General features: G+C 41.0%; 1 protein-coding gene across 1 annotated transcript in view; it reads right to left on the bottom strand.

The window, feature by feature from the left end:
• The window catches only part of MAP2K1 (mitogen-activated protein kinase kinase 1), a 55,823-nt gene that overhangs the window by 11,792 nt on the left and 23,020 nt on the right, over positions 1 to 21,011 (bottom strand). The window contains exons 2-5 of the mRNA XM_006020093.3: positions 16,824 to 17,034; positions 13,574 to 13,720; positions 9,417 to 9,494; positions 8,867 to 8,918 (exon numbers count right to left, since the gene is read on the bottom strand). Coding sequence (XP_006020155.1) covers positions 8,867 to 8,918; positions 9,417 to 9,494; positions 13,574 to 13,720; positions 16,824 to 17,034 — 488 coding nt within the window. The remainder of the gene's footprint in view (positions 1 to 8,866; positions 8,919 to 9,416; positions 9,495 to 13,573; positions 13,721 to 16,823; positions 17,035 to 21,011) is intronic.

Here is a 21,011-nt window from a genome sequence, read left to right as displayed (position 1 = left end):
AAGCCACTCCAATTATACCACACTTTTTGCCTAAAAATATCCAAGTCAGGATCTACACATCTTAGCTTACTAAGCCCAATAAATTAAATCCTGCTATGGGCCATATCAACCCAAATCAAGTCACTGTAAGGCAGTGAAAATCTTTATTTATTATCTCTTAGTTACATACCAGCCATGTAAATGGATTATTTAAAATAAGAACAATTTTACTATTAAAACACTGCACTTAAAATAGTTAAGAGGCCCTGTCCACAGACCTCAGGAAGTAGTTTTGGGGTTGTTGTTTTTTTTTTTTTTTTTTTAAGGTTTTACATGCAGCACTATTTCCCTAAATAGAAACTCATGAGGGTCATTGGTAACTAAGCAACTAATAACTGACTAGCTGAGAATGCTAAAGTACTGGGAACACTTCTTTTAATATTTTGTTGTGGGTGTAAGAAGTTTCTCAGTATAATTGACTACTTGTCTAGCATCGTTACCCATGCATTCCCAGGTTTATCAAGCAGGCAGCCATAATTGCAAAGTAATGTCACAAATTAATTTAGAAAATGGCTATATATTGGTTTAGAGTCATCCCCTCCACCTCTCAGAAATCCTACACGTGGAATTCCTACTGCAATCTTGGCCACACTGACTGTCCCTTGTTACTTAGTCTCATGACTCAGATCAATGCATTCCTTACAAAATGGCAGGGAAAAATATGGGATTTTTTTTTTTTTAAATAGATTTCATTATAAAAAATGCAAGATACTCTGTGCCTTAAGCAAATGGGAAGGACTTAGATGACAGACCATTGGAAATATCTGTAAAGGACCAAGCTAGTGAGAACCAAGAGTAGTTTTCAGGAAACAGGCTACCAACTCAAGCTGGGCAAATGCAATGTGTATGGAGTGCCTACAGTGATTTTTTTTGGTCTTTTAATAGAGCGTCACTTTTCATTTTCGTAAGCCCCCGGAGAAACCTCCAACCCCACGTGCATTTTCTTCCACATCTAATTTTAAAGTGTCCATAACTCCAAAACATATTCCAGGCAGCTAGCAATATGCTGACTGCGAAGTCCAGCAGCAGTTCACATCACAAGGAGGGTTGCCTCAAAGCCGATTCCAACAGAGCACCCCCTGAAACACGGTGCTATCCACAAAAGGTTACACCCAATTCAAGAAGATGCACAGACCAGTAATGAGAAGACGTGGGATCTCTTGTTAAGGTAACTGTTTTTCATTTCTAAAAGGAAACAGGCCAACAGCTGGCACGATCTACACCAGCAGTACTCAACCTCCCAGCCCTGTGGGCCAGATCCCACCGGTGTGCTCACTTCGTGGGCTCTCTCAGCACAGGGTCTGTCTGTGGGTGCAACCTGGCACTCCAACCCAGTCCTGCGCACCACAGCCAGCTGTGGAGCAGCCTCACACAGGGCTACGTCATGCAGCCTGTGGGGAAGCAGTGGTAGCATTAATTGCTCCCAGCAAGCAATTAATGCTGCCACTATTTCCATGCTCCCCCCCCCGGTGGGTTAGAGGACATGGTCCTATGTGCTGTAAGCAGCCCACAGGCCAGAGGTTGAGCACCACTGATCTGCACCATTCCTTGTTTCTCTTGCCCTTATCGCACCACCTTTCACAATAATTGTAGTCCTTTTAGGTAAACTCCCAGCATGTAATCTGCCTTAGGCCCAATCAATTTAATTCTCTTTCTCTGAAGTTTTTCCATTTCTACCAAATCCTTTTTTTAAGAGGAGAACCAGATTCAAAACACATTAGTCTAGGTGAGCTAACAATCCATGAAGGCTTAACATCTTCCATTCCCTTCTTAATACACCCTAATGACTTCTTCAGAGAACTGCCTGGAACAATGTTTAACATTTTTCTTGAGAGCTCACACCTAGTTCAGGATTCATTTCTGCACCTCACTAGTTTACGCTGAGCCTCATGTGCTTCACTTACCTCGTTCCAGTTGGTTTCCCTGTGGTTCTTCACTACCTTTGACCAACCTAAATGAAACAGCAGAAACACTGCCGGCCCCACTTCATTCCCTTCCTCCAGATCAGAATTAATATTATGCATCTGTATAACAATTGTACCTATTAGACAGAGTCCTGCTGTGATAAAAGTCTCAGGAAAGCATTATACATATCAGATGTCTCAGTGTTAGATTTCAGAGGCACTTGATTATTAAGAAACTACTCTTTTTCTTTTTTTAATTTATTTTTTTGCTGGGGGGGGGAGACGGGGACTGCAGTTTCTCTTCCTTTGCTGTCATCATACTCCTACTTTACTGCCTAACAATTACACTGCAGAGTTTTACACTGACCATCAGCAGCTGCAGTCAATTATGTTAATGTAAACAGGCAGTGCTGTATGGCTTTCACTTTCAAAGTATCCATCAATACCTGTTATGTAATTATGCCCCAACTCTCCCCAAATCTCCAAAGTAACACACTGATGATACACTATTAATTCCAGAAACAGCCTGGTTAAATTGAAAAGGATACAGATACCGAATTTAGGCCCATACTATAGATTCTGGTTTTCATTATACCTGAAAATAAATCGCTAAATCACTCCAATACTTTGTTTTTAAATGAGAGGTTAATAGAAGCAGGATATTATTTGTTTGTTTGTTGGCCTGTTTCCTGACCCTGCAGAGAACATTTAGAGAAGAGCAAAAACAAAAGGAAAGGATTGTGTGAAATTCATGACAGCTCAATATAAAATTGACTACATACTTGGGGGGGGGGGGGGTCCAATTAGAATTGGCAAGAACATTTGATATGCAAAGCTTGCTCTGTATGAAGAAATGTTATCGGTTGAGCCACTACTGCTTCTTTCACTTGGTGCGGATACGGGAGGGATGGAAAACCAAAACTTTACCAGGATAAGCTGCACTAAGAGCACTTTATTAGTGCAGCCTAGAACAGCAACATTCCCATCCTGCTAAGGTGTTTGCAGCATAGAGCTGGCCTTAGCTCTCCCAAGCCATTTAATTTAGATTCTCATTAAGCAGCACCCTAGCTCCAAGGCCATAGGCACTAGGAAGTCTCTGCAAAAGTCCAATTAGGAAAGCCTCAAGGAAAAAAAAAAAAAAAAAGTCCACACAGGGCGCATCTACACGCCCTACGTCACTGAAGCGATGCGCTAGGTTGCTGTATGATGCACTACAGCAATATAGCAATCGTGTGAGTCTACATGCGATTGGCAGCTACTTTGTGAAGTAGTGACAAAAATTAACCACGCGCCACTCAAAGTAGCAGTGAAAACTAGCCTTGTGCCGGTTACTGTGCCATGCTTTAGTACTTACAAAAGCAGATGTCTGTACTCCTTTTGGAAGTACTAAAGTACAGCGATGTGTAGCTGTGCCTGCAGAGTAAGTAAATGCCTTTAGCTTTAAGATGGGTGAAGTGCTCTGCCTTAAGCCAGTAATTGGCAATCCAGGTCCTATGGGCCAGGTCCAGCCCATGAACCCAACAGATCCGGCTTGCAGAACTGAGGCACAGCGAGGGCCTTGCCTGCACCACATGCGGTGGCTGGGTGGCAAGGATCTTTCATAGGTGACAAAATTGTCAGTAGGGAGAAGCAGCAGTACTGGTGGCAGCCAGGGCCTAGGGCTAGCCCACCTTGGAACCCCGCTGGGCCATTCTGGCCGGCCACTGCAAAACTGTCCTGTCATGAAAAGCAGTGGTTGGCAAAGTGGAGGAGATTTATTTACATATTAAATCCAGGTTTCCCAGATCCTGTTCCATAAGATATTGCACCATACATTATTTGGTAGGTTTACAACAACTCAGGAGCACTTATGCTGCATTAAGCCAGGTCTTCAGCATTCAGATAAAAGCATTTTTAGCAAGCTGCATTGGTTGGCAACTTTAAATGCCCCTTTTCCCATAACCAGTGCAAATTTACCTGATATTTATTTCTGACCATCAGTAAATTCCCATAAGACAATGCTACACAGCAGCGGGACATGGAATCAGTAGCTTGCTTATATATGGGAGACTGAGCTGGAGTTTTCCAAAGCAAGAAGCCACTCCATTTTGTGCTATCATACCCATAAGCTCATAATCTATGGCAGGGGGCATATAGCCTGTGGGCTGTATCCAGCCCACAGACTGGATATTTTGGAGGCAGAGGGATTCAACTGTAGGCTTTCTTCAAATGTCACCACAGGAAGAAGTGTTGGCTGGGGTCAGGTCCTAGCACTCACCTACTTCTCACCTAAGGTGGACCATTCTAGCCCAGCCAGAAAAGGTTGGTGACCACTGGTCTATGCACCCAGGAAGCATTACACTAAACACAGCATTTAAGGTAGGAAACCAGGAAGTTTGGACTTAAGTGGACCTCAAATTCCACTTCTTGATACAAGTATATGACAAATTTCTCTTCCCATTGTTACCAGAGGCTTGCAGCATTACCTCCAAGTGTGACCATATTTTATAAAATAGTTTGAAACACTTGGTTCTGCCTAGCATCCAATGTCACTAGAACAGCTCTACAGAGAGAGTAAGATATAAAACCTAAACACATTCCTGATCCTGTAAGAGCACAGCGTATCCAGGCTAAACTCAAACACACTTTGTATCCCTCTGGTCAGTTGACTGGAGCAAATGGTATAAGGCTGGTAATGAGTAAACCATTAAGAATGAACATGTGCTGGCCCCGTGTACGTGGAGAAAGTCGTTTTGCTGTGCTGTATTCATTAGCTTGAAGGAGCACTTAGATTCGATCTAGAGCTCCCCACTAGCATTTATCCGATTTCTGCATTGTGAAGCCAGCTCTTCCAGGCCATAATCCCACCACATGGGACAGCTGATCCTGCAGTTAAGCTGAATATAGACAAAGTAGGATTTAGTGTTGCAGAGTTTTCAGAACAAAACAATATCACTGCCTTCAGTTCTGGCCAATCAATGTCTTTTACCAGGTTTCTGGTATTTGAATGGAACCAAAGGACTTTCACCCTCCACCCATTATGGGATCTTCCTTGTCCCATGCAATATGTACACCAGGGTTCAGAATGGGGAACAAAGGCAGCGACATTTCAAGCTCTGCCCACCTAACTGATCAGCCACAGTCAAAACAAGAAACATGTGGAATAAGGCCACACTCTCCCAGGACACCTTAATTGTCTCCCCCCCTCAATGCAATATGAACACACCAGTGTACTCTGCTAGACTCTTTGGGTTTTGCTTTCCCTTAGAATTTGAGAGCTTGGTTCCCCACTATGGGAGGAAGGACACATAGATGCCCATCTGGGTGCTGTTAGGCTCCTCCTTTATTTAAATTTGGGGAGCTATTACCCACCATCATAGACAGACTTTGCTCAGGTTGCCAAGCATGAGTACAGCTCGCCGTGTAGGATTCTGCTGGTCACACATGACAAGCAGAGAAATCATTAAGAACACCTATATTCAAAGTATTACTGTGCGCGCCTACACATACAATTAATACTATTTGGATTTACTACGCAGTAAATTTACTACCTGCATATGCAGGTAATAAATTGACTGTGCAGGAAGCACACGCTACACTGTGCCGTAGATTAGTCTACTGTGCAGTAAAGCGTCTTGTGTAGACACGGCCACTGTGAGGCATCTGAGTCCCCCACAATGTGGGTGGTGGAGGGGCTCACACCCCCAGAGAACTGAAGGGCAAGTTCACACCCCACTTGCCTCCCAGTAACTTGTTCACATACCCACTCTTAGCATTTTCTTTAATACACGAGTTCTGTTCAGAAACTGTTCAGTCAGCCCAACAAAGAAAGCTCTGTTTGAGGCCTGATCCAAAGGATCCTGATGTCAGCAGCAATACTCAGGAGCCTATTTTCTGCTCTATACAGCATTCAAAAAGCTTATGAAAGCTTATACAATTCCCACCATGTACTAGCTGTGATTTTTTTTTTTTTTTTTTTAAATCAAGTTTCTCCATTAAAACTGCCCTTCTGCTACTGAGCTTGGTATTTAGCAGCCAGCAGTGAAAACTGACACCCATTATGTGACACTGGTAGCACAGAGACTCTATAAGACACTGCAAATGAGACTCCATTCTGCTGCAAGAGAAACTTAAACAAGAACAGTGTAGTGGCTCAAGGTGGAACAGAAAATTTAAACACTGAATGGCCCACTTAAAGACAGTTTTCCTTTCTAGAAGGATCTCCCAAACCCTTCTGAAAGCGTTGCTTGATACCTCCCTCCATCAGTGCAGAGGCCAGCTAGCATAGTTCAGCCTGGATTCAGCTCAAACAAAGTTACCTGCACAATCACTAATATCAAAGCAGTTCTTGAAGGTTTCTCAAGCTGTATATATTTACAAGATCTAAAAGGATCGCCATCAGAGGCATGGCTGGATTATTCTTTTTACAACAATTAAATCAAAATGTGGCCAAACACAAAACAAACCTTAAAAATTTGTCTTCCAAAACCACCCCCCCCAAAAACCCCCAAAACAGTGAGCACCATCAGAGAGAGAAAAAAGAAAAACAAACCCAAATAATTGGCTGTATATTTGAGGTTTAAATTTAGCACTGATATAAGAGGCTGCAACTCCAGTGATTTCAAAGGAGTTATACTATGCAGTTACCATCTCTTTGGTCTGCTCCAGAAAAGATGGTCTCTTTAAAAAAAAAAAAAAAAAAACAGAAAAATCTGTTACAGGCAGAAATCCATATGAAGCCACCTTCCTGTGGTCCTTCAGTGAAGACATAGGTATGATTATTAGGAAGACCAAAGAAGAACATGTAACTGTGCATTTTAGCATGTAGGAAGTAATTCTTGACACTATCATGCCTCTGCATTCCCGTGAATCCTTCCTGGTCTGTTTAATAACCCCAGACTTAATCACATATCGGGTGACTTGTCTGATGAATAAACTATTTTTAAAGCTGAATGGCTGTGGAGTCCTAAATGATACAAGAGTAGCTCAACAGTCTTAATAAATATTTCGTGATCACTGCAATAAGATAGACCACATACTCAGAGACAAGGAAAGTGTGAAGCATTCTCCCTACTCAACATTAGGAATGACTGAAAGTTCTCCTTTTCCCTCATCAAATCCCACTTCTGATTTTGTAGGCTATTCAGAAGATAAATAAAATGGCTAGACTTAAAGAGAACGAAAAGGTAACAGGTACACAAAAAAAAAAAAAGAGAGAGAGGCCTGAGTAGGTATTTACCCCACAGCCAAGTCTAGCTAAAGGCTTGAGTTCGTACAGAACTATAACGGTGTTGCTGCTCCTTCTTTCTGCCATAAAAATTTGACAGTAAGCCATGCTGTTAAAAAAAAAAGGAGAGAGAAGAAAACTACACTTAAACTAGGTAATAAGTGTAAAAGCACCATACTTCTGCATAGCAATAAGGAGCACGTGAATGTCTGAAACATCTGCTAAAATCCTGCAACTTCTAATTTAAGAAGGAATTGTAGCCTTAGTGGTAATAATGGAAATTTAATGGAATTATAGTCAGAATTTTGTACTTTGAACTACTTCAAAGCTTTTAGCCAAGATAGCTAATAGACCTCCTGCTACCAGAGGAGCAGCCATTACAATTAAAGAAGTCACAGCTAGCGTTTCAAAATGTGTTTTAACAGTTCTCTTCGTGAAGCAAGAGAATAGCACCACAAAAGATAGCACCACAAAAACCCACTCACAGGTATCTCACATTAAATGGCTTCTGCATTTCTCAATCAATTCCCTAACCATCAACTAGGAAACAAGCCACGTGCAAAGCTTTGTTCCAGACTCAGACCTTTCCTGTGAGAAATGTTGCTACTTCAAAGAAACTTGCCAGAGCTAGTGCATTGGGCAGCAGTCCTCAGCAAGCATTATGATGCTGCCCGCATAGGTTTTGCTCATTGTTAAAACTCACTAATTTCCTGGGTCTGCAAGGACTGTTAAATGGTCTCATGGACAACAACATTGCCTGCAAACCTTGAGATGGGGACCACTGACGGAGTGAAATATATCTTCACTATGGAGTCTGCCAGGTAAGAGATAAATCGGGCAGGGGGGACCCAGGTTAGCCTAGCCCAAATGCAAGCATCCTCTCTGCAAAGCTCTGCCCCAATGACTGTATGTTTAAACCTGAAGTAGACAGAAAAGCTTGGTGATGAAGGTTTGAAGTGGACTGAAATGCTACTGTTTGAAGGAAACAGTCGCCACAACTAGTGTACTGGGCAGTGGTTCTCAGCAAGCATCACCCATGGGCAGCAACAACAAAAAAAGTGTACCTGGAAAACCAAGTTACAGTGAACTGTACAACTAGAAACCAGTTCCCAATCAGTGACTTTGGGAACAGTTCAAATGTAACATGCGTCCATACCCAGTCTCTTCACTGCTTCTGCACTTGCTCCCATGCCTCTGGGAACAAATCCCATAGTTTTTTGTGCTGAGCCAATCTAGACTTCTTTTGCATCATGGTTTAGTCTGTCCTTCAGGGGGGTTATGGGAACAAACTGGAGGACTATTAAGAAGTAAGCAATTCGATCTACCTTCATTGCAAAGCAGGCAGGTTCCTGTCAGAGTTAAACGTGGAGCCTTCTTTAACTAATATCCCCAGATGTTAAGATAGGACAGCTATAAAGCATCATAAAACCCTGTTAAGTGACTTGCACATGTGGATGTCAAAGGGTTTGGGCTAAACCTGCAGTGGAGAGCTCTGATTAACTGTGCAGTGAAGACAGGCCCATAGAAATTGCAAGAGCAACCAGGATTAATGGTTATAAAAAGAGGATCAGGGAAAAATGTATATGACAAAAAGGGTGGGGGGGGGGGAAGAGAGAAAAAGACCCAAGCATGAAGAAACAAAATGCAGGAAAAATATCGATTCTAATTAAGTAAAATGTAAGAAAAAAATAAAACTAGGAATAAAGCATCTTCTTACCTCTATGCATTATCTTATGTTTTTCCCTCAAATATGTGAGACCTTTTATTACCTAGAAACAAGTAAATGGAAAAATTTCAGTTACGAAACCAGAAGAAATGAAAAACGGAGTTTCTTCTCCACAAGGATTTCAGACGTGGCATCTATACTCAGAAGTCCATGGTAGAAATCCAAAGAGAAAGCAATTAGGCAATGCTCTCAAATTTACATTCCCATTTGCAGTAAAAAAAATAGTATCAACAAAACCCCTTCCAGACATTTCATGGACATGGCCTACAGCAACACAGATATTTATAACAATCACATTGAAAAGATTTTCATAACCAAGTTGATTCAGGCATCTAAGAAGCGGAAAACCAAAGGAAACACCCGAATGGAACATGCAAAATCCATTAAACGCTCTTAGGTACAAAGTAATGACACATATGCAAGAACATCTATTATTTGCTACTCCGTAAACACCCAAGCCAGCTCCTTTTGCCTTCTGGATTTGGCATTATTATAGAATAATATAGACCCACTTTCCAGAGGAAATTACAATTCTACTTACAGCAATGCTAACTTTGCCCAAAATCTGCTCGGGAATTCTTCCTGCTTTTTTCAGCACTTGATCCAAGGATCCACCATCCTAATAATAAACATTTCCATATTAAAACGTTAAACCAAATCTATCCAAACACTTTACACAGGATTCTTTTTTCAGGAAGGAAGTCTCTTTGCAAAGAATATACTGTTTCCCATTGCTTTATGCTGCAGTGGTGTATTTCTGAAAGAAGTGAAGCTATTCACAATTAAAAGTTTTTAATAAAGCATATCCTCTTGGGTGAACCATTGAGCCACTAACTTGACCAGTCCTCTGATCTTGTACTAACCACAACACCTTGGCCAATTTTTGTTCTGGAGGATTGTCTGATTAGTCACTAACTAAGCAATGGGTGTGCAGCTAACTTCTGAAATTCTTCAGTCATATTCAGATACTTGTTAACTGCGTGCCCTCAATACGGGCAGGACACATTTGTATTTTGTGAGCTGCAAAAGCCCAGGTAAGGGCAGCACCAGTCCTTATAATCAATCACCTTGAAGTAAAAATCTAGTACCCTGGTCTGACAGACAAGTATCCTATACAACAGTGCCAATCAGCCCGTAGTCACAGAGGTGGCAAGCCATATAAAGGTCTGAAGGCAGGTCAGGGTGGCACCTTGGACTAGCTGGTTTAGAGAAGCATGAGCTTTCATACACAATTTATGCTATCTAACTGGTTCATGCTGTCTGTTGAAATCTGATGAAGTAGGCTGTTGCTTTCTAAAGCACTTTGGCTTTCACTGGTCCTACCAATAACCTGATCCTGTACAATGCCCTGGATGTGCGGATACCGGTATGTCAGTCACACCACCAAATGGGGAGAAGGGGACATTTGGCTTCCAAGACTTACAATTGGCTAAAACAAAAAGTAAAATATATATTTAAACAGAGTTGCTTAACAGACAGTGTTATTAATCTTACCACTTTTATGCAAGTTAGACATATGCACAGAATTCAAATATATACCCCTGTTGCTAAGAGCTTCAGAGAAGAAAAACGCTGTAAATGGTATTTATTTTTAGCAGCCGATTATAATCTAATACAACAGTAACCTCGTGCCAATGTTCATGAACAGAGACTACATAACAAAAGTGCAAGGTAAAAAGAACTTTCTTAAATTAAAAGCAACATCCAAAGACTTGGCTGATAAGTTTACTGTTGTGGCTTTCCTCAAATCATGACCCAACTTGTGACCGTTTCTCTGCTACTTTAACCCAGCACTGGGAAATATTCAGTCACTGTTTATACTTCAAGAGAACAAGCTACAAAAACCAAGCTTTTGCATACAAAACTATGAATTATCATCTCAGGAGAAGGCATTAAAAAAAATAAATAAATAAATAAATTAAAAAAAAAAAGAACGATGCATATGCATATACGATTATATTCATTCCCATTTGTGCAATTAAATAAAGTTTGAACTCAACCAAAAGGTGCAAGTGCTATAATGCAAATGTGTGTATACGTACACACACACAAATATCATATATTTGTTGGCTTTGCCAGAAGCCTGAATTTCTGGACAATCCTTTTTTCTAAGAAATTGGTACATTACCTCCGATTTCAGACTCTCCCAGGTAGTCAATGAAACTTTGAATTAGGCTCCAGTACGGCATGGTGCTAAATACGTTCAACACTACTAAAGTCAATGGACACAAAACTGCTCCACAATTTTCAAGAGCAGATCCCAAATATTTTTGCTTGTCCAGCACTTGCTGCTACTTGAATTTACACCTCATGTGCTGTATGGTTAGCCAGATGACAGTAATTTAAATCCTTTTCCCCAGCATCTCCCACCCACTTCAAATGTTCAAGTTATTGCTTATTAGAATTGGCACAGATCAGGCCAATTCTAAAAAGAAGAAACCAAGAGAAATGGGAGTAATTGAAAGGAAAAAGTGAATCAATTGATCTTTCTTTTTTCCCCCCCTGAATTAAAAAGGGAGATCAGAGTTTTTTCCTCCCTGTACATACTGTGATTACGACATCCTAAACCTTCTCCTCCATACAACAGACTGAACTTCATCAAACTTGACGTAAGGTGGGTTTTTTAGACTTCCTAGCTGAAATCTTGTAGCTCTTTATTGATTTTTGTAGCTGTTTTCTGAATTCTTTTCAATTTTTCAACATATTTTTTAAGCATTTCCATCAAAACTGGACATGCTATGCCAGCATCTATGTCTCTAATGCTGCACAAGAACAGTGTCACCTCTCTGATCTCTTCCAGACACATCCAAGGATCACCTTATCCTTTCAGCTCCAGCACTGTATTAGGACTTGATGTTCAATTTCTTATGCCTAGGTTCTTTTTAGAAGATAATCTCTATCATCTAATGTAACCTGCAGTTATGACCATTTATGCTGGGATCCTTTAATTCTATACTGCCTGCATCCCCCACCCCATATTGGCCTTGCCATGACTTTGCCAATGATCAGCATTTGCCTAACAAGCCTAGAACAACATTAGATACTTTCTAGTCCTCTGGAACCTGCTCAGTGTCCAGGATTAGTTAAAAATTAACATGACTAGTTCAGAGAGCTCCTGAGGTCTGGTTCCTCCCTACCCTGCTTGGAGAGAAGTAATATAAATATATTAATTTAATTATAATTATACACACCATCCTGATTCTTAACAGCTAGAGGACAGGAATATTTATTAATTACATTTTTATTTTCTGCATTATGATCGAGTTTTATCATCCTGGTTTACTGTCAGAACTACCTGACTGGCAGGACTGTTTGTTCCCAATATATTTAAATAATTTATTTTAATCCTTAACACTACTGACCATAGATTTTTTACTGATACTTTTTCCATTTCCCCAATTCATCCTCTGTATTTTCTAACAATGTTTGAAACTCACTGCTATCAGATTTTTCATGTTTCCATTTGTATATGTATTTGGTAACAAATCAAAGACCAGTCCTCCCTTCCTGCTCCCTCCCAGACAAACTGCTCTTATCCAGGATGGTTTTTAAGAAAGGCTCAGTGATTTTAGGCATCTAACAAAGCATCCCTAAACAATATACTTAATTATCATTCACATCTTTAAATATTCCCCCCCTCTCAATTTTACTCAAAATCATTTCCATCTTAATGAAAATGGCCTTTGTAAAGTCCCCAAGTATATCTGTTATTTGAGAGCATCATATTATTTACATCGAATATAGTCAATCATTATCATTTGCACCAACATAACTACTGATTTTTCCCCAAAATATTTCCTTTGGCACCGTTAAAATAAAATCACGTATACTATCCACAGAAAGAGAAGAAGGCTTCTTTTCATATACATAATTTTGTGGGGAAAAAATGGGAGTTTTTGCACAGATGTGATGTATTTTAAATGTTTCAAAGTTTCCTCTACCTGACAAGAAAGGGAGGGTTTTGTCTGACCTTTAATCACAAAAAAATTGCTCTAATCACTGGGTTCCATATGGCTAGATAAATGCTGGCAGATGTCAAGCATAATGTGTACTTTTCTATTAAAATGATCAGTTAAAAATAATGCTGCTTTAACAAAAAAAAAAAAAAAAAAACACAGTTGCATAATATCCTTCCAATTTTGCCAGTTTTTCATATATTCTTCTTTCATATCTGTGTTTTTTTCTAGAATTTCAGATAAGGTGAAAGAAGGGGGGTGTCTACAGCTAAAAGCCACCACTGGGGTCAGGGCTCAGATGTTTTTAACATGGTGCCAAGAAAACCATCTCAGAATAGGTGTTCACACAATAAGACATCTGTGCCCTTTTTATGGCAGTGCTCACATGAAGGTTACCACTGATGTGGATGCACCAGAGTTAGCTGCAGCTGTAAGGAAACTTATTTTTTTCTATGGCAGATAAAGCCAAAGTATGACATACTGCTTAATAGCAATTCCTCCAAATGGTTAAATTACATGTTGGCTAGCAATAAAAATGGTACTGACAACATAGATTTACAGACTACAGGTGGGGAAAATAGGAGTTCATTGGCCTCTAAGATACAGAGGAACAGTCCCCAGAGAAGGGGGCAAAAAAAAATGTGCAGGAATTCCATTAGCAAAGGCAAGAAAAGTGTCAGTTGGATTTTATATTAACACTGGTCGGATAACTGCAAATACACACATACATTTGTGTACCTACCATGTGTTCCATGCAAATGCTGATTTCTCCATCACTGTAAAAAGCTCCATAGAAGCCCACTATATAGGGAGAGTTACATTCATGCAGAACTTGCAGCTCACGAATGATTTGGTTCCGAATAGCTGGTTTGATTTCTAGGTGAATTAACTGTAAAATAAACAGTTTTTTCTTCTTCAGTGGCAATGGCCTTTACAATCAAGACAAAAAATATAATTTTGAAATGCACACAAAACACCACAAGATCTTCATACATCACTATTGCCATCGTCTCAACCATTATATGAATGGAAAGCCTCCAAGAATAGTTCGATCTCTATGCTCACTGCGCTGTTAATTCTCTAATAGAGTGCCAGTTGCAAAATGTATCATTTTCTTGCTATGTGAACACCAGCCCACTAGAAATTGAACAATTAGGATACAATGCTTTTAATAACCAAGTTCATCTTCATTATTTTTACTGAAGGCATGTAAAGTTAAGCTGCTTTAAGGCTCATACTTTTGTTCAAATGAGCAAACTTTTTTCTTTCTGTATTTTTATCCGTCTTTGTCACAATTCACCCGGGACGGATGGTGTATGTTCTTGTAGATCTCACTAATACTGACTGCTCGTGCGTGTTCTCAGCCAGGTCAGTCAGAACCGAGCACCTCTGTTCTAGATCCACACAAAGAATAATCACCACTTTGTTGGCAGTATGCTGGAGGCATTTTCTCCTCAATTTAAAAAACACTCAGAAAAAGTCTACATTAAACAGAAAAGCAAGTTAAGTTTCCCAACCTGAAATAATGACTAGAATATTCTTTTGATAAAAAAAATAATTATAATTTAAGACAAGTGTATCAAAGTATTAAAACCAGTTACTCAATGGTTCTGTAGAACTGCAGTTGTCAGAAAACAATAATTATAGCATGAAAGGATATCTGATGTTTGGTATTTATGCTTTGGATTTTGCTCTCATCTTTTTGTGAAGTTCCTCAGTAAGAACATTTTACTTGGCTGCATTATTTATTTATTTTATTTAGTTACTGTTGATGGGCCTACTTAAAACTACTTAAGACCATTTGGACTGAAGAAAATCCACGACTGAAATGTCAAAGGGAACATGTCACAAGGCCTACTGGCTAGCAAACAGCTACAGAAAGATGTCTGCCCAGATGTTTGCAAAGCAATGTCACAAGCATGTTCATTGAAAAACAAACTCCAGTTAAGCCTCGGGCATTTTTATTAAAAACATCATTTAACTACATGAATCCATATCTTAATGGAAACTATAAAGTTATTACTTCAGTAGACTAGGCTTTCCTACAGGCAGAAGAAGGTGGGTTTCTTTCTTCCATAAATGGGCAGATCTGGGGGAAAAGTCTATGGAGAATGAGTCCTACTGAGTTCATTGAAGAAAAGCTGCAGCTCAGTAAACAGACACCGTCTCTTGCATGATATTAAGTCAATTAAACTTCAAAACTACAAATATACTGAGTATAATTTAATACTATTAAATTATACTGAGCTGTAGTTTCCTGTAAGTGTCACAACGTGGGCAGGGGAGAGGAGGGAACAATTCCGTGCAAGAGACCTTCACCATCTATACACTTTATCTCCCACCACTCAGAAACAGCCAGCTCTCCTTGTTTCACACAAATTTGACAGTAAAGCATCAAATAAGAGTCATCACTGAAGATGGCTGATAAGAAAGCATGTATTATTCTCATTTTTATCAAAGTTCACAGGAAGGAAAAGTGGTATTTTCTTCAAAACTGTCTAAGGAAGAATTAAAAATATTTTTTCAGTTCTCAGCAAAAACCTTGTAACATTTCCATTCAAAAGGTAAAAAGCTTAGATGCAGAAATTCTACGGTACTTCACAGGATTCAGAATTTGAAGGTCTGGTGCCCCGTTCTCCTCTGTAGCCAGGGACATCAGCCTGGACTACATTTCCCATGATGCACCGGGCATTTCCTCTTGCTGAGCCACCACAATACCTTAAGATAGTTAGCCAGGTTAGCCTGAAGTCAGGCAGAAGGCAGGACAGGGTATTACCTTGAGACTAACTTGTTTAGGGAGGCATAAGCTTTCACAGGCAACTGTCTGCTGTTTCATCGCATCTGATGAAGTTGGCAGTAGCTTACAAAACCTATGCTGCCCTGCACTAGCTGGTCTCTAAGGTGCCACCCCATCCTGCCATCGCTCAAAGTATTGAAATAGTCTGGGTAGGGAAACCAGCCCACAGGAAGCAGAAGCATGAGGTACTTGCACAATAATTTTCATGATGCACCACAAAAGCATCCCTCTCCGCCCCCTCCCATTTCTGTTGTGGGGGGAGGGGTCCTCAAATGAAAATAGTACTTAAGTTTCTCAAGGATCACATTTTTCAATTAAATAAAGTTTCCATATAAGACAGCCGCTCACAAGAAATACTAGGCAAAATCCTAGCTTTTCAGTTGAAAAACATTTGAGGGGCAGTTTTTAAACAGCCTTGTTACTCTTCTTACAAATGTCAGCCATTTGCTAGGGTGCTAACAAACCAAATTATTAAATTATATATCTGATAAAGGCACAAAGTCATGGGTTTTGTTTTGCTTTAGCTGCAGGGCAATCTTCTTGCACAGCCAGAAAAACCTTATGGGAGGACAAGTGTGTAGTGAAAGGGCTCTTTCTGCAAGGCACTGAAGAAGGAGCAGAGGGAAGAAAGCAGATCCATTAATGTTGTTCACTCTTACAGTACGGATCTTGATACTGCAGTAGCAACCAAAAAGTAGGCCCATTTCTATACTACAGGACTGTGGAGGAAGTATTTAGGGGAGAATCTCTTGATACTCCTCCAGCCCAAGATATTTCCATCCTTAAACCCCCATACACACACACGTTTTGTAATTTGTTTTAAGTCTTGTGTGTTAGTACTGAGATCTTGTTATGCATTTAGCCACAGAGACAATATTTTGGCAGGAAGTAAAATACAACATGCGTCCCAAAACTACAGAAAGCTAATAAAAAATTGGAATTAATTACTTGGCCTTTCACTGGTAACACAAGGAATATACGCCACTTCTGCAGGCTGGACAAGTGGGAGGTAAAGAAATTTAACCTTTCCTGTTTTTAGAAAGCATCTTCAATTGCCCTGGAAGTAGATTCTCAATGTCACTTTTTGATGGGTGTAAGGGTTGCAATTCAACTGAATTAATTCAACATATTTATTAAAAAAAAAAAGCTTTGAAAAGGCATCATTAAAGGCTCCTACAGTCCCCAAGGCTCTCACCTTTCTTGCCATAATGAGGCCAGAAGGTTTGTGAGATACTTTGAAGACCACACCCCCATTTCCTGCTCCCAGCTCACTGATCTTCTCAAAATCATCATCCTTCAACTCCCCAACTTTCTGCTTCTGGGTAAGGAAAGCTTCAAGACGTTTGCGTTGCTGTTCATCCAACTCCAGCTCCTCCAACTTCTTCTGAAGTGCTTCTAAATTTGTCCTGTACAGCACAGAGAGAAAGAGCACTAAGTTGATTATTAAAGCTTTCAGAGGGGGAAAGAAGTACACCATTTTGTGTGGCCCTGAATCACTGCAGTTACATCACTTTTTGGCTCAGGGCTGTGTTCACCAGCATGCGCACCACACAACCATGTCCTTCCAATATGGAAGTAGCAACATATTTTAAGTTGTATTATAAAACAAATAATATAGAACAGGAAGATAAATGTATTGCTTTGCCATCTTTGAGGCATTGGCCCAAAATTGTGTCTGATGTAACTTCATTACCATTGAGTGGGCTCAGTGATTCAGCACTGCTGATCAATGATTTGATGAATCACACCTCAGCACCAACTATTCTGGGATTCAGATGTTAAGAGGATGTGCTTTGCAACTTCATGAGAATTTGTCTAAATGTTTTAGCCACCAATCTTCATATGTGATTATGTAACTGACAAACCATTTAAAAACCTAACACATGGCTTCTAATGAAAATAAAGCATTGACAGTAAAATAGAGTAATTAAATCATTCAAAACATGCATAAGAAAAGAAAGAAACTTAACATGTGCAGTATGGGAATAAAATTGTGTGTTTGTTTCAACAGAACAAAGTCAAAAAGGTTTAAATTCCACTTGTTCTTGTGGTCAGCTACATATCACCAGCTTGATTTGCAGGGTCAGCTTCTCAGTTAAGAGCGGGGGAGAAAAGTAATTACTTGTTCCAAGTCTTATCAGGATGTCATATCTGAAAAAACAGTACATCCAGACAGGCATCCATTCAAATATAGACTCCTGCTTCCAACAGCCACCACAACAGCTGCATCAGCAAGCTTCTAAGGCCTCCAATCTTGCTTAGCCAAATTATGAAGTACTTATCAAAGTACAACCACAATGAACTAGGTGCTGCTGGGTAAGCACTCCAGGGACCACCTCCCGGTTCTAGAGAGTAAGGGTGGCCAACCTGAGGCACAAGTGCCACAAACAGTATGGGCAGCCTCGGTGTGCTGCATATGGCAGACTGGAGAGGAGACCGGCAGCACGACAGCAGATAGGGCAGGAAGCCGAAGGCAGAGCAGGGAGAAGAAAGCAAAACAGCAGATCAGGCAGAGGAAGGAGATCGGAGCGGCACTTGGGGAGGGAGCCTCTTGCAGGCTCAGATCAAGTGGAGTACACCTGTCAAAGGGATTAGTCCTCACTGCCTTACAGCATACACCACAGGTCCCTTGTTAAAAATCCTCCCTAGTGAAAGAGAAGGGTAAAAGCCTACAAAGCCATCACCAAATATTAGTTCATAAATATTGTTTACTTTCAAAACCATTCCCTAGAGAAGAATGCACTTTATGTTCCCAGCAAAATGCCGACAAGTTGCCAGGCTGAGAGAAAGATTCTTCAAATAACAGTGACAAGCGATCCTAATCTAGCAACAGAAAGCATCAGGCTTGTGACTTTCCCTATGTTACGTCTGAAGACTTGTCCCCAAGGACAAAGGCAGTTCCTAAAAAGCCCACTCCTTGCTTCCACAGCAGATATGGAATTAATATCAAGGAGGTGTAAGCAGGTCCAAGTAAGAGCCCCTTTATGAGAAAATACAATTCAACCATCAAAAAACCAAAAACACACCCCAAAAAAACTGAAAGGGTCTAACACTTCTAAGTATTAATAGCCTTTCTCCAAACCAGGGTCAATCTGAAGGTTTGAATACCACTATATTCCTGTACAAGTTAGCAGTTTAAGCAGCCGAGTGAAACAAGGCACAATCAAGGCAAGCTTAATTATAAGCTCTCCCTTTATTAGGTAGACTGCATATAGAACATGAAGATTTCTAGTCAGTACTGATTTCTGTCCTCTTTTGCAATTATCTTGAAAATCTTTCAGCCCAGCCAACAAATCAGTTCATCCTCCCTTATCCAGAGGGTGTTAAACATATTTTGCTTGCTTATCAAAAAGTAATCACATGCACACAAACAACTGACCCTAGACAAGTGTAGTTTTACAAGACTCTTCTATTCTACAGGCTTGTTTACATGGTAAAGTTTGCCAGCATAACTATACTCATGAAATAGTCATTTCATTATGCTAGAACAGGTCCCTGTATGAATGCTCTAGTGAAGATTAAAAGTCATTTTATTCCAATACAATTACCCCACTCCCAAATCACTCTATGTATAGCAAAATAAAGTCACTTTTCTTGGAATCATAGAAAGTTAGGGATGGAAAGGGCCCCAGGAGGTCACATCTAGTCCAACCCCTTGCTCAAAGCAGGACCAGCCCCAACTACATCATCCCAGCCAACGCTTCGTCCAGACGGGTCTTAAAAACGTCCAAGGATGGAGAGTCTTCAACCTCTCCGGGTGACCTGTTCCAGTGCTTTACTATCCTCCTTGTGAGAAAGTTCTTCCTAATATCTAAACTCAACTTCCCTTGCTGCAGCCTGAACCCATTGCTCCTTGTCCTGTCATCTGCCCCTAACTGAGAACAGTCCAGCCCCATCCTCTTTTGAACCCCCCTTCAAGTACCTGAAGCTTGCTGTTATGTCTCCCTCCCCTGTTTCTCTTCTCCAGACTCAATAAGCCCCGTTCCCTCAGCTTCTCCTCACAAGTCATGTGCCCCAGCCCCGAACCATTTTTGCTGCCCTCCACTGGACTCTCTCCAATTTGTCCACATCCGTTCTGTAGTGGGGGGCCCAAAACTGGACACGGGACTCCAGATGTGGCCTCCCCAGTGCTGAATAGAGCAGAATAATCACTTCCTGCAACCTGCTCGCAGTACAGCCCAGGATGCTGTTAGCCTTCTTCACAACAAGGACACACTGCTGGCTCATACTGAGCTCCTTGTCCACTGCAACCCCCAGATCCTCTTCTGCAGAGCTGCTGCTTAGCCAGTTGGTTCCCAGCCTGTCCCGGTGCAGGGGACTGTTCCACCTAAGTGTATTGTCCCCTCACCCCATAGTTTACTCCTGCTTCAAGAAAGAACCACATATTCAAGTCTGTTCTCTTATTGTTAAGCTTTTGATTATAGTGCTTGGCCGTTTGACTAACCTATAAGTTACAAACACTTCAAAAGGCCCTCTGGCTTGGTAAACGGATGCAAGAGCATTAGTGTATTCTTAGAAAATATGAGCTGCCTGTTCCAGTGTCTACATTTTTGTGTCAGGTGTAGAAACTGCTTGCACCACTACTTAAGTGTTTATGGTAAGGTAATAAAAAAAAAAAAAAAAATTACTTAACACTGTTTGGGGAGGAGGTGAGTAGCCCACAGTGGCAAAAGAACAAGTTAAGGGACTGTTTAGAAAACCTGAACAGGTACAAGTCCAGCGGCGTGCTGAGAGAGATAGGTGCACAGGTGGTATTCTCTTCTGTCCTACCAGTGAGTGGACATGGAAGACGACACGAGAACTGCATTAGAGAGACCAACTGGCAGCTTCGGCAATGGTGTGACGAGTCCTAGCGGACTCCAAGATGAACATGAGTTGGCAGTGTGACGAAGCCATCAGAAAAGCTAATGGCACTTCGTCATGCATCTGCTGATGCACGACGAACAGATCCAAGGAGGTGATACTTCCCCTCTATCGGGCGCTGGTCAGACCGCAGTTGGAGTACTGTGTGCAGTTTTGGGAGCCGCACTTCAAGGGGATGTGGATAACCTGGAGAGGGTCCAGAGAAGGGCCACTCGTATGGTTAAGGGATTGCAGGCCAAGCCCTATGAGGAGAGACTAGAGAAACTGGACCTCTTCAGCCTCTGCAAGAGAAGGTTGAGAGGCAACCTTGAGGCTGCCTATAAATTCATCATGGGGGCATGGAAGGGAATTGGTGAGGCTTTACTCACCAAGGCGCCCCTGGGGGTTACAAGAAATAATGGCCACAAGCTAGCAGAGAGCAGATTTAGACTGGACATTAGGAAGAACTTCTTCACAGTTCAAGTGGCCAAGGTCTGGAACGGGCTCCCAAGGGAGGTGGTGCTCTCCCCTACCCTGGGGG

This window comes from Alligator sinensis, unplaced genomic scaffold (genome assembly GCF_000455745.1).
Source record: "Alligator sinensis unplaced genomic scaffold, ASM45574v1 scaffold210_2, whole genome shotgun sequence".
Classification (NCBI taxonomy): domain Eukaryota; kingdom Metazoa; phylum Chordata; order Crocodylia; family Alligatoridae; genus Alligator; species Alligator sinensis.
The sequence above is the reverse complement of the archived record's forward strand: the minus strand, read 5'-3'. Positions and strand labels throughout refer to the sequence as shown.